General features: G+C 32.1%; 1 protein-coding gene across 2 annotated transcripts in view; it reads right to left on the reverse strand.

Annotated features, from left to right (window-relative positions):
* Positions 1–14,647, reverse strand: part of LOC137921361 (ADAMTS-like protein 4) — a 127,407-nt gene that overhangs the window by 62,684 nt on the left and 50,076 nt on the right. For both annotated transcript variants that reach the window (XM_068764073.1, XM_068764072.1), the window contains exons 3-4: positions 9,154–9,223; positions 5,757–5,899 (exon numbers count right to left, since the gene is read on the reverse strand). In XM_068764073.1, the coding sequence (XP_068620174.1) occupies positions 5,757–5,899; positions 9,154–9,223 (213 nt within the window). The remainder of the gene's footprint in view (positions 1–5,756; positions 5,900–9,153; positions 9,224–14,647) is intronic.

Consider the following 14,647-nt stretch of genomic DNA (forward strand, 5'->3'; position numbering starts at 1 on the left):
TAGAACAGTATGAAACGACCCAGCTTGGAAAAAACGTGACCGTGTTCAGACGCTCGACTCGCGGCACAGAAGGTCAGCTTGCGGATAATAACAAACTAACCAAAATCTTTTACATGCGATTTATTGTTAACAGAAATAATAACTTACCGCTAGTGTACATAAGGTTGTTGACTACTATAATTAAAAACGATCATTAGTACTTATTACATACCACTGACAAAGTTGAAAGGGTAGTAATTATTTATAAATAACCATAAATAATCCTGTCAGCGAGTTCAAGGCCTTACTAATTAAAAGATATTTTCAATGTGAAGCGTCAATTGACTTAATTATCTTGACAGTTCGTGAGCAATCTCTAACGCGATTCATTTTAAGTAGTACGTCAGTTTACGGATGCTTTTGAAATCACTTTCAGACTAGTTAGTTAATCTTAGTTCGCTTATGCAATATTATACTATTGTATGATAATTTAGCGCAATTTATTAATAAATATTATTATAGGCAAATCGCAAAATCTTCTAAGTGGCGATCACAAGCCGAACAAATATAGATCCTTTAACCAAAACCAAATTTATGGAGAAAAAATTGTTTTACGGTGCTTATGTAGATATTTAAAAGATGCCACGGACCGACAAGCATTCCGGTAGATACACAAAGTAGACTGACAATCTTACGAAGGTCGCCAAGACACTGGATGCAAGACGCATCTTACCAGCCCTTTTGGAAATTTATGGCAATGACCGTTGTCTAGCAGAAGACTGAATGAAGAACTTATGAATGAACTGGTAAAGAATTAGATACTTTGAATGGCTAAAATATTGATTAATGCTCTGGCGTTGAGTTCGTCTATTAAAGTTGTCCCTTTAAATAAATTTATCTTTGCAAAATTATACCACGTATTAAATTGCGGACGTAATTACTACCAATGCGTTTTTATGCGATTTTAACTACTCTATTGACGCAGGAATCTCTGTTCAAATTGATCGTAAAGTTGTAGAAAGACAGTCGATCTCATTTCTGTTATAACTGTAAAGGCACAATATTCTTGTACATGAGTTGATTATGGTGAAGTACCACAACCCACAGATCCCACATAAATTATTTATTCGTTGTTTTGAAATAATGAACTTGTCTGTGTAATTTAAAATATTAATACATTTAAGCAATACGTACAAATGTTTTGCGACTGAAGTAATGATGATACATAGAACGCCAAAAATAGAGATAAGCTCGTTACACCTTTCTCTAGGCTTTATAAAATTAGTAACTCCATTGTGAGATGGTATATTATTTACAACTCTCGATATAGGTATACGTTCTGTCACAAATCGTCATTACTGGTTACACGAATGATTGCCATCGCTTTGTTTTTTGAATAATTAAAACGAAAATATTCTTTGTTTACGCGGAGTGAAACACACAGGCATGTTTTCATTGTCATTCTATCTAGACTTAATTATTACATTCGTAGTTGTCTCGTTAACAGTGCATCAACCAATCGATATGGGCGATATACGATGACTCAGCGATCACATTAATGGTTTGGACGAACGCATAGAAATTCAAAAACGCGGTGTAAACAATGAGATAACAATCGCGCGTTGGCGAAAGGGCATTAAATTATTGTGCGTCAATCAAAAGCGCTGTCGTAAATCGTGTATTACTCGTAACCGTATACGTCGGTAACGCTATTAAAGTTCAATATTGGTTTAATTTGATGCGTTGTACGCAGAAAGGGCGGGTGGGGTCACTTTAACGAACATCATTCGGTTCGAGGAACGATATGTCAAAGTTGCCCTAAAATTCAATGCATCGATATTTTTATTGTAATTTCTTTACTGTTGATGAAATTTAAACCTTTGCACTCGAGCAGCGCCATGTCATTACATCCAAAATATAAAAAGATACTAGCACCCATTCAGAATATTAAACACTTTTTTCATTATATTAACTGTAATGGATTTTTTTTAGTTTTTATCATAGTGCTCGACTCCAGAATATATCGACCCGTAAATAAAAGTAGATAGCGTATAGCGTCGCATGTAACTATGTGTATTATATAAGTAAAATATTGCATACATAAAATAACTCTTTTATATCGAGTTTTTCTACAGCTTTCTACTTTAGAAACTAACGCAAAAAATACAAATTTCAAGTTTGTGCAAGAAACCCTTAACTCCAATAATTAAAAAGCAAACAGCTTTTAAAGATATGATATATATTTATCTTTACATTATTATGGCTTATATGCGTTTTATGATTTGTAGAAGTAACTTACAATACGTAAACAATCAAGATGATAATAAATTTGTCGAGAGCAACTATTCAAATAACAGATGGTCGGATTCATGTTAAATTTTATGTATTATATAATAAGCAAAAAAAACCTTTTTCGTTTTTATATATTTTTTAAAATTAACTCTCCGAATCCGTGAAGTGATTAAAGAAATAGACCTGCCATTTTGTCAAAACATGATAAATTAAGACATTTACATAAGTATGCGTGGTCGTGGTGAACATCTGTCCGGTATCATTTTTCAAAACATTGATTTTCATATAAATTATATGTTTTATTTTGATTCCATTAACCTCGATAAAAAAACTCCTTATATATGTTATAACGTGAGTAACGACGTAACTTCGACGACTACAATAATTTTATTCTGTTACACATTTAAAAATTCATTTGTAAATTATATTAACACAAATTTAATTATTGTTAAAATGTATATTATTTTTTAATTTAAAGTCTGACAAGATGTATTTATTCTCTTGTCGGCGGACGTATTCTGTAATAAAAAATAGATAATCTCGATGTATTCAAGTCGTAATAGTTGATTGTAGTTTCAAAAGCGAATGAAATTCACGCGTCCAATCAATGTTCGTAACCGGCACATCTCACTCAATATTTGCGTCATGGTTCGACAACTAACGCATTCCAATTTAACGAAGGAAGAACCTGAATTCGATATTAAATAACTATATCAACCACAATTAAGGTTAATGTATGTTTAAAATTTTATAACTGAACAAGAAATTTAGAATCGCTGATATATCCAAGAAAGAAATGTGCAACATAAACATACTGATTTTCTTTGATCTTAGTGAATAAAAATAAATAACTTAATTCTCCTCTTTTATCGCAGTTTCATTAACCAGAAAACCTTGAGTAAAGCTTTTATTGAATATCTATCGTAAATTCAAGCAAACCTCATTAAAATATAATACAAATGAAATTTGTAACTATTAGAGTATTAAAACTTTTTGCATTGCATCGATTTTAATATCATAAATATTGTTTACAGAAGATCAAGATTGGCTCTCCACAGTAAATTACCAACGTTTCGTTATTTTGGCCTCATCGGTGACAGACAACCAGATAACATCGACAAACTGCTGGTTATAGGAAAAGTAAAGGTTAAAGGCTTAAGTAAATGATCACCTGGTTCATTCAAGTCAAATCAACAGTTAATACTGCTTTAGATACTGCAAACAGATGATAGGATACCATGGAAAGATGTCGTCATCGATTCAAATTTCCAGAGGATGGGCAACAGCATCTTCTACATACCATACAACCACACTACGATCGTCAACCCACTTGCCAAGCGTGGCGATTATGGTATATCGCCTCATAGAAATCTTAAGAGGAAACCTTGCAGTGGAACACCAATATCGACTACGAAATAATGAAAATTAGAGCTCGGCGGTGTATCAGAAAACAAAATAATTTTAACTTTCAATTTGTGAGAAGTAAAATGATTAAAAAATATTTCTAAAAATTATGTTTCAGGTATTCACCATAATTGTACACTGAACCAGTCCATCGTTATATATTATTAGTATTAAGCTTTTTAATGTCCTTATTAGTGTTAATTAGCAGTGATAGTGGGAATGTAATCACTTCATATAAATGTAGACAGTAAGTAATAGCGCAGACGGTTCTCCCGGGGAGGTAGACAGAGCTTTATCGATCACGCACCGTATCATTAGATATTATTGTGATCTATGATCAATAGCGCATCAGTGAACGATAACCGTTAGGGCTGTACTTACGTGCAAATACAACAAAAACTTAAGGAAATTTATTTTATTTTACACAGAATGATTGGTTATAAACAGAAAAGCGTGGATGTTAAAATGGTGAATATATAGCAAAAGGCTTTAAATCTTTTACACCTGTTTCTTATCACCATGTATAAAGTGATCACTCTGAAATTTGTTGCATTAATTTATTCATCCCACAGAAATAATTACAAAGTCTGCAAAGAAATATATAGTATAATTACTTTTAATATTTAGTAATCGGAATTTTTAAATAGGCTTTTCTTACTATAGTATCATAGCATATGTTATATATTATTTCTATAACCATTGATTGTTGGATAACATGTATCATACAGTAATGAGCTACGTACATTCTCTCTAAACTTTTCCCACCTTTAACCAATCGTACTGTATGATTTGACCATTTTACAGTTTCTACTCTGCAATCTTTAATGTAAAATAACAAAATAAATCATGTTATTGCTAATAATTTTGCCATGTTTATTCGTTTGTGTTCTGTATATTTCGATATATATTGAGTTTTTGTAGGAAATTGAAATATTATTTCCGGAACACTTACCACTACAATTAGCAACTAAATATATATGCGTATAACCAGAGTCTAATAAGTGCTCGTGACACTGACTGATAAAGGTGTAAATGAAGGTTGACTGGAACAATCACGATGAGTTAATAAAACCCATTGTGACACAAAAACCTTTACAAGGGAATTCTCTCACGCTGTTTATCAATCTGGAACTAAAGTAATTTTTTCTTAGCTACGAAACTTGTTGGTTAGAAAAGTACTTCATACTTTTTTTTTCACGAAGCAAGTTATAAAATAGGTGCTTCGTTTACATATACGACAAAGCTTCTTATCTTAATAGCTGTACCGGCCCTTATAATGAAACAATTAAGACAATACGGAACGAACAATAGAAGAAAAAAAGTGAAAACGTCCGACATTAATCTTCTTCACGAGTTGCGTTGTTTGTTTTCCTGTGTCAAACATGGATTTGACTTTTAAACTATGGAGGATTATTTGAAGTTAGACATGTTTTAAACTTAACCTCGTCCTGTGTCTATTAAAGTTTTTGAATATTAATAGGATTTCAGATAAACAAACACACAGTTGTACTAAATATTTTGTGAAGTATATATAAGTTCATTAAATCATAAAATTTTTCTTAATATTTTTCTCCGCGTAAGTTGTGTTTTCTTATAATATAGTGTTGCTAAATCAACGACATAAAATATTGAGCCAATTTCTCATCTTTATTTGGAGTTTTTATTAGGAGAGTTGTAAATATACTTCTACTAAAACGCCTTATTAACACCATTTCTCCAGTAATTCTGTTTGGTCTCCCGGTAATTTTATTTACTTTGTAATAAACAGTATTTTTGATATAAACTGATGGTATAATTATAAATAAACTTTTTATTTTATCTATACATTTCAATGTCATGGATTACGACTGTTTGCTTCGTAGCATTCACATCATATGCAAAAGCTCGGGGCTTCCTCTGGATCCTCGTTTTGGTTGTAACATTAGTTATTTTACAGGATTAGAAGCTGTCCAGTCCTATAGAGTAATAAATGGGTGTTGGGAAACCTGAGTGAGTACCCTGACTTGCTTCTAGCATTCTGGTTAGAGGGTGCCAAAGAGGGTCAAGCCTACGCTCGATCAGTTACTATTATCGATGCGTACCTGGTGGGGTCCCGTGGAAGACACTGGCGCTCTTGTACAGCGACACCTCCACCGCAGGAACGCGAGCACGAGCTCCACGCGCCCCATGTACTCCACGCGTACATCGTGCCATTCGTCTGCGGCACTTGAATCTTTCGCGACACCTGCAAAAGAGATAGTTATATATAAAGCTTCAGAAGACATTAAACCATCTCAGTTAGGCTTCCCTCCTGTATTTATAAGGCCGGGGCCGGTTGGAAGCGACTTACGTTCTGCGTCTTCCGAGGACCTTAACAAGTTTGTTTGCTACATTGTAGGGGGATATACAGTTGTGCTCAAATATTGTCTTTTGTAAAGTATAAAAATCTTGATGTTGCTATATCTGGGGTTTATATCTTAAAATCCTGTATTTTAAATAGTACATCATCATTTCTGCCGTACGATGTCCACTGCGGATGTAGTAAATTTCCAGGACCAGTTGGAAGCAGCCTGCATCCAACGTCTTTAGAGGACGTTAAATAGATCGTCTGTCCACCTTTTATATACCCCAGTAAATGTTTTACTTCTGGCGTCATACGACAGTTCCGCTTTTACCATAATGTTGAACACGACAAAGTGGTGGTGATAGTCACATAGATAGTCTCTGTCAAGAGGCTTGTCATTATTGACATTACGATTGAGTCGATGAAATTAATACGCAATTCTTTGGGCTAGTACTATGGAGAATTAAGTAGTAATTCTATACAGAATTAAATTTCTTCACAAATACATAAATAATTAGTTAATTATTATTTGGTGATGATTCAGTATTACTTTATCATCATCATGTTGGGTGATCGACGTCAACTGTAACGGATAGGCTACCTCTAAAGGTCCGCCACGATGATAGGTATTGCGCTGCCCGCCTCCAGCGACTTCCTGATATATCGTATCTTGATAATATCGTCGTTCCAGCTAATGGGGCTTATCAACACTGCGTCTTACTTTAAATTAATAATGAGAAGTGCTAAATTTAGTGAAATTAATATTCGGTACGATTTTAAAAAACACATAGGTTTGTTACTACCAAGATTATCTAAATTAGTAACTGTTTGTAATGTTTTCAGTGATAACTACGCATGTGTGACATCCCTGGTTTTAAAGACGTCCATAGGTTAAAGTGATCGCTAATCGTCTGGTAAAATATCAACTTGTTTACCTGCTTAGTGATTTAAAAAAAACCTATAAAACTTATCATGATTAATCCTTAACACTGGTTGCAATGTTTAAGATAGTTAATTTATTATCATCGAAGTTGATCCGTATCCACTTAGTATCATCTACAATGAGCACTTGTCGTCATACTTTAACATCCCAATTTAATAAAAACTGGAATCAGATTGAGTGCCCGTATTGGTAATAGCATCCTTCAACTTAAACTATGAGGGTTCCAAACGCACCTTGATATGAGAAGAGATTACTTCTCTCTTTTTATTACTCAGGTTCTGTAGATTAGACGTTATTTGAGAGAGAGCAACCTAATGAAAATATGCTTAATTGTGGAGCATATTGTTTTCTATAGTGATGAACTTAATGTAGTAAAGTATTTTAAAATCCATATGTAGGGCATTGCAAGATTTAAAATTCAAGATAGGCGCGTGGTACACTTTTAGACTAGCCTTCATGCATTTTGATTTGATATCATTAATGACATTCGAGTTAATGACCTACTTTGGTATATTCTCAGTTTTAATGAACTAAAATTCTTGTTGTTTACATTTGCGCAACAAAGTACAATAATTAAATGTTGCGAGTGCCGAGACATTGCAGATAGATATCGAATTGATTGGGCAAACGTATCGATCGATTTGAGGTTCTATTGATAGGTCAAAGACGTGCGTAAAATTTCCTCTAATGTAAACGGCGCTCAAGTGATGTAATTCCATATTAATAACCGTCTTGTTAAAATTGTTTCAACATACCATCTTTATTGTTACTGTGAAACAAATGAAAATTAACTAAAACACTAGTTCGGGTGAAGAAATTTCGATGTTGTGCTGGTTTTATTTAAAACTATGCTATTTGATGGTTAGTCTTAAAATATAAATATTTTTTTACAGTTATTATGTGCGCTTTCATAAAGAGCCAAGGTAGATAACGATCTATTTAATATTAAGTTGTACTGTTTTGTTGTTAGTTTAGTATCAGTTTGCTTAAAAGGAAACCCCATGTTGACGAATTGTTTCATAATTTCCTGGAACCCAAAACTCGGAAGTGCCACTCCGTTACACGTTTTTGCTTTAGTACAAAAACTTCGGGTTCTCATTATTACAAACACACGGCTTAATAACATACTTGACACAGCCAAAGTACGGGGACTTTGCTACTTATCTGTAATTACAAGTAATGAACAGATATCCCAAATTACAAACGTATCAATCAAGCGAACGATGTCTCACGTAGCGCGCTGATTCACTTGGTAACGGTGCAGTGTAGGCGTGACACTGCAAACCGTTGTAAAAACTACTGGATGCGATACATCTTATTCGAGGAATAGAACGCAGCGAACGTTTGGAAAACATCAATTACGCGGGCTTTACGTTCATCACAAAACCCGTGTAATCTCTTTGATGGAATGCCAACTCAGTTGCTACGGTATAGGTGCTTTGAATTTAAATTGTTGTTTATTTCTGTATTAATGTAACTACACAATTCTTGTATATTTATCATGAAACTCAAATTAGATCCGATCAAAACTTTTAACGCTTTTTATGTTCAAAATCACCAGAATTTTGTCTCGATACCTCATAACAACTAATGATAACCCTATTATGTCTCACATATATTGTATAATCTTAATTTAAAACCAACTTAAAAAAAATTTACGTGAAATCGATGTGAAAACGAATTCAAAGATTTTCATTTAAGACTTAATGTTATTGACAATCGAATATTTAATAAATGAATTGGTACATAGTATTAAAAATTAAGCCAAACAAATAAACTTGTATTATAAAACATTAATTCTGCCTAATGAATCTTTATTCCGGTGTCATTGTAAATTTGATGATTTGTAGTGTTATTTACTTGTAATAATGAAAGCCAATCCCATCCAAACTTCGAAAACAATTACAAAATGCGATGTTTTATTACAAGTTTAATAGCTCATCGACATTTTAAGCCCTTATTCATCAAAGAGCCGAGATGTTGATGCATTAAATGACCCAAGTTGAGGTCCTCAAAACATCCCTAAAGGTAAATAAACATGGTTTAAGCTACCCTTCCACACACTGCCTCCTCAAACCAGCGGAATCTATAAGAGCCAATAAGACAACAGTGTAGATATTTTCTCAGACATATTGTATTAAATATTGTAAATGTATTAGTTTTCATGCAATAAACAGAAAAAATATTCGATAAGATTAAGAAGCTTGCTTACCGGTAGATCAAGTTCGGTGCTGGACACCTGTCCTCTTGTTAGTGGTTGTCTTGTACATATTGTGATAAATCTGAAAGAAAGTACATTTAGTTTTTTAGAAAAGCGTAATATATCTATATAAAATAATAAATCATCAAACGTGTTGATAAGGGCGAAATTGGAGAAAAGTTCTATAAATCCGGCTATTTCTGTTTTCATTTTTTATTTAAGTATCAGGGAAAGTTCTTATGCGTAGAAATATTAAAGCGTCATTAATTAATTATATTAATATATAGTTTACTTTAATATTAATATATAGTGCGAACGGCATTAAGTTCGCAAAGCAAGTCCCAAAGTATATATATATATATATATTTATAAATATATATATATATATATATATATATATATATATATTTATTTATATATATATATATATATATTTATATATAAATATAAACTAAATCCATAAATAGATACGAGTAAATAATAAATCTAGCCGCAATAAAATTATAATATCTCCATCGCTGCCGATCTCACGCCTGCTTGTTGTTATGCAACAAGTATAAAAAGCCACTCGCGCGTTTGTTTTCAATATTAACCGTAGTAGTAATTGTGTAGGTCGATATAGTAACATATTTTATAATCAATTAATTTAAAAGTAAGTACAATGTCTTTACGAAGAACAAATTTACTTAAACGAATAATTTTAACACAGAGGGTGTTGTGTTGTCGTGACTGGGTTGTGAACGAGTTAAAGATTAGAGAAATTGAAAGAGCGTGATTTAAAAAAAGTTAAACAACGACGAAAGCAGCCATTGCGAATGTGCGAAGCTTAACAGGCTGTAAATAACAATTGGCAACAAAGGGCCCTATTTACTAATCCAAGTGTCAAATGTAACCAATTAGCATTTCCGTCACAATCGGCGCTTGTTCTTTATGCCGCCGATAGAGGCCCTTCTGAATACAGAGTAGACGATAACATCGGGAAGGGCTAAAGCCTTTATGAAATACTAAACGACTTCGAGCTTCGTACAGCACGCGTTGAATTAGCGAGCTAATTTATCGATCTATGTGATCAATCACCGTTGTCGATTTATTAGTTCGTCTAGTTATAGTTTCAAAGATTAATTTTATGAAAGTTTCAATACATTCCCAATTAATACATAAATATAAAACAAAGTAATCAGAAAAAGGAGAAATTTAAATATGAAACTTATAATCCAACAATAATTCTAGTCCGTAAAAACAATTAAAAATGCACACATTTTTTAAAAGGTTTCTTTTTTTATATTTTGAAATTCGTTGAAAATATAATACAAAACAAAATAAACAGAAAGTTTATAAATATAAATATGAACTTTATAATCTAACAAGAATCTTTGACCAGATACAAAACTGGTAGGAAACAGTGTGTTCAGACCTGTAAACAATCTCTACGCCGATAACAGGTCAAAGTGGAGATTTCCCGTCGGCGCCAGACACTGCGGTCACGACTGCGTTAAACCAATGACAACTCAGATAAAGGCTATTACCAACTACTGGACACTAAATTTATTGTATTTACCGAACTTTCAAATATCTTGGACTAAATAAATTTGCGGCTTCAATAAATCATTTGAAACGTTAAATCCATAATTTGACTTGCCTGCTTAATGAACGCCATTTAAACCCTTTTATAGGTAAAATCATAAAACCCTTTCTTAAATGAGATATGCTATACTAAAGAAATTTTTCTACTTATTTTGATGTCTTTAAATATTATAGTTCCAGAGATGTCATGATGCGGCATTGGTGAAAATTTTTGTATAAATATTGATAGATTAAAAAAAATTGTACATTATTATATATTATACTTAAAATTTACATTCAATTTGCATTAAATGACCGCATTGCCAAATATTTTAAGTAATAATAATTCATGTAAAATTATTTTATAACGGTAACTTACACAAAATGTTAATAGAAACCGTGTGGATAGTGCAGTACAGCGAGATTGGTTATAGAATTAAAAACTTTTAGTGGTGAAAATTTATCTCATTTATCAACAGAAAGTATTCAGAACTATTTTCTGACATTTTCATCAATAAATATTTATTTTCTAATGCGACTTATGGCAACACAATGTCTATAGGGACGGATAGTAAATAATAAGCAATTTTAAAATGTTTTCATTCAAATTTTTAATTTAATATTTCTGAAACCATTGATTTTTAGATAATGCGTACCATATATTATTTGACAGTAAATATACAATCACCCCTTTAAGGCTTTTATGCACGTAATAAAAAATAAACGTACATATTGAACTAATATATTATTCGTACCGACATAACTTTGTATTCTACTCGTCAACTAATAGATTGTTCAATAATGCCCTACCATTGCACACGCGTTGCCGAGGTATCTATGTTCATTAACAAACCCGTTGGCATGCTGCTGCGGGCGGCGCCTCACGCCGGATGTCCAGTTATGCTTTAATATATCGACGATGACCCAGCAAAGTAATCCATGGACTCCATAAAAGGACCTAGAATCCTCGGCTTTTGTTTCCGTTGGATCGTTAAATTTGTCTTATCTTACGGTAATGTCGCATTTAAATATTTGTAACGGCGCACGCAGCTTCCTTGTGTTTATATATTCGCCATTTGAATTTGATTACGATTGTTTACATTCGATAAAAGAAAGATCATTATCATCTTTACTGGTGGTCCTATAAAATGGACACATTGCTTTTATAGTTCTTTGTTACTCATGGCTTACATATTAAAATTTTGAAAATATTCAAATGAAGATTCGTGCAGTTTCTCAAATGTATGCCTTATATTTCCAAATAGTTTAAGTCCGAACTTGAATTTTACCATATGTTTTTAAATAAGAGAATTTTAGCCACGCCCTGTTTGATTTTTTATTAGGTTCACTAAACTAGTCGATTCCGCATACTACAAAGATACATAAAAAAACTAAACCATGTACTACTTTCTATAAGTGATCATACAAAAAAGTAAAGTAGGGACTAAATTATATTATTTCTTGCAAATATTATGAATGGAATAATTATTTTTTTTGATGACCGATAAATCTCCTTACTTCCACAACGTTGTAGGCAAACACTATCAATTTGTTTATTGGATTTTCCTTCGCATTTGATTGTTTTTACCTTTGCAAAAAGGCGGGATTTTCGTGCTTTAATGAAAATGATTCACTTTTTGAAATTACAAATTTAGTAACTCCATACAATTTCATAGATGTTATTTAAATATTGTACAAAAATCTCGCTTTCACCTATGATTATTTTAGATTCTAAACAGTTAAAACAGAAAACAAATAATTTCTTTTTTAATATATGATAATGCCAAAATATCTTCCAATCGGTTCAAATACTTTTGCGAGGTATGTTAGTTATCGTTATACTAAAACATTTATTATATTTGGGATGTATAATAGTAAAAACATGTCGCAATCATCGCGTGACCGCACGACCCACTTAGAATAACAAAAGTCCTAAACGGTACGAAGTCCTGATGCGAACAAAAGAGTTATTGATAGGTACGATCTGGCGACTGATAGTAGACCTATTTGAAATATTAACATAAGCGTCACTTCATTGCATCAACGACACTCACGATGGCATTGAGATTGAGAATGAGTGCGGTGAAGTATTCAGTTCGCACTAACATCTGTAAAATAGGGCGCGTTAGGAGAGCACAAGTCATCGAGGAGTGTTCGGCAGTCACGGACGGATAGTCACTTGCGTCACCGCTTCGACACAGAATAATCTGACGATAAATCACTGACGTTTCTGGATCGAAATGAGATCACGAGCTCAAATTATACTAAATTGAAAGACGAACCTAATTTGAGTAAGCCACATGGAAGAATTAAGGAATACAGACTTTACACCGTAATGGGAAAGCTTGTCTGAAAATATTTGTTACAGCGTTTTTGCATAGCTAGGTATAATATATAGTTACGTAACTATATTTACCAGTACCAATTTTGAATATTGAATCCATTTACCCAAAATTATATACAACTTATCAAAGTTACCAAAAAAATTCTTTCACTATTTTGTATTGCTACAGTTGAAGTGATGAAAAAATTGCACGGAAAGAAAAAAAAATAGTTTTGGGAAAAAAGTCAACTTTTGATTATTATTTATTAACTAACTTCTCCACACTAAAATTGATAACCATTTTAGAAGACAGTCTAAATTTAAAATAGGTTTTTTTTTAATATATTCATGCCAATGAATATTTGGCATATGAATTATTTATAAATTAGATAAATATCTTGTGCACGAGAGGTTATGAATAACTCGTCAAAGTCTTATTATTTTACTTATAACAAAAATAACAGTGATATTTCATATCAGTGATATCTGGTCTAGTTTTATCAGAATATTTACTGTTAGAATTTTTGAAATAATCTTACCTGTTCAAACGTCTCTTTTATGGTATTTGATCAATTATAATTAATTTTCGCTATTCTTAAGATATTTATGTCTTCGCAATGTCGCCATAATTTTGCTTCATGTTTGACATTTTTAACGTTCTCAATAACTTTTGTAGAAATAAAGTTGATAACAAACCATTTGTTATACGCCTGCGCAAAGAATTAACATAATTTAACGATACCGGTTGCCCGTTATGATAAGCAAGTTCAGAATGTTTACTATTTATATTAACTTTATAAAAATAAAGTTATTGTTTGTCAAAGTACAACAAATAGATATAAGTACCGCATTTTCTATATTCGCAATATCGGTATGCCCACCTAAGTTTAATAATGTTGGCTTCCTTTTACAACTCTTAATCCTTTTGTGTATTTGTAGAAATATATTAGCTAGTTTTTGTTCGATTTCATATAAAGTTAAAGAAAACAATAGAAATACAAGAAGAAAAATACTTTATTTCGTAGAATGGAAAAAGTTAACCGTACCATATTTACACAGAGTTACGCAAGTATTTTAAACCAGTTGCCTATTAGAGCAATAAATAAAAATAGCTTAGAAACAGGATGATCAACACATTACATTCATTTAAATAATTCATTTATTTAAATATTAATGAAATTCAAACACTCTTAAAGATAACTGTATTTCAACAAAGCGCCCAGCGTTTTGCCTAGCATCGATCTCACGAAGGTACTCCAGCAGGTTCAGAATACCGTTGTATGCTTAAAATAGCAACAGAAATAACAATTTAAGAATGCAATACCTGCCATTTCTACTGCGCACGTTTTGAACTGGCCTTCTCGATTATTACTAATAATTACGTTATGATTAAACATATAAATTAAGAAACACGAAAAATAGCATTTCATTTTTTTACATCTCCTTATAACATCAAGCATTTTAATTGGTACAATATTTTTTTCAGTAAAATTTCTTATTTTTATATCATCATTTATAACGATTTTGAAAAGTTTTAATTTATAATTCTGTAAACGTGCGAGATATTTATTTTAATAAACATCTTAAATAATTTTCATTAAATACTAAATATGGCAAACG

Source organism: Battus philenor, unplaced genomic scaffold (assembly GCF_028537555.1).
Source record: "Battus philenor isolate CCGP_79_NKW_IND1 unplaced genomic scaffold, ilBatPhil1.0.hap1 SCAF_19, whole genome shotgun sequence".
NCBI classification, from domain to species: Eukaryota; Metazoa; Arthropoda; class Insecta; order Lepidoptera; family Papilionidae; genus Battus; species Battus philenor.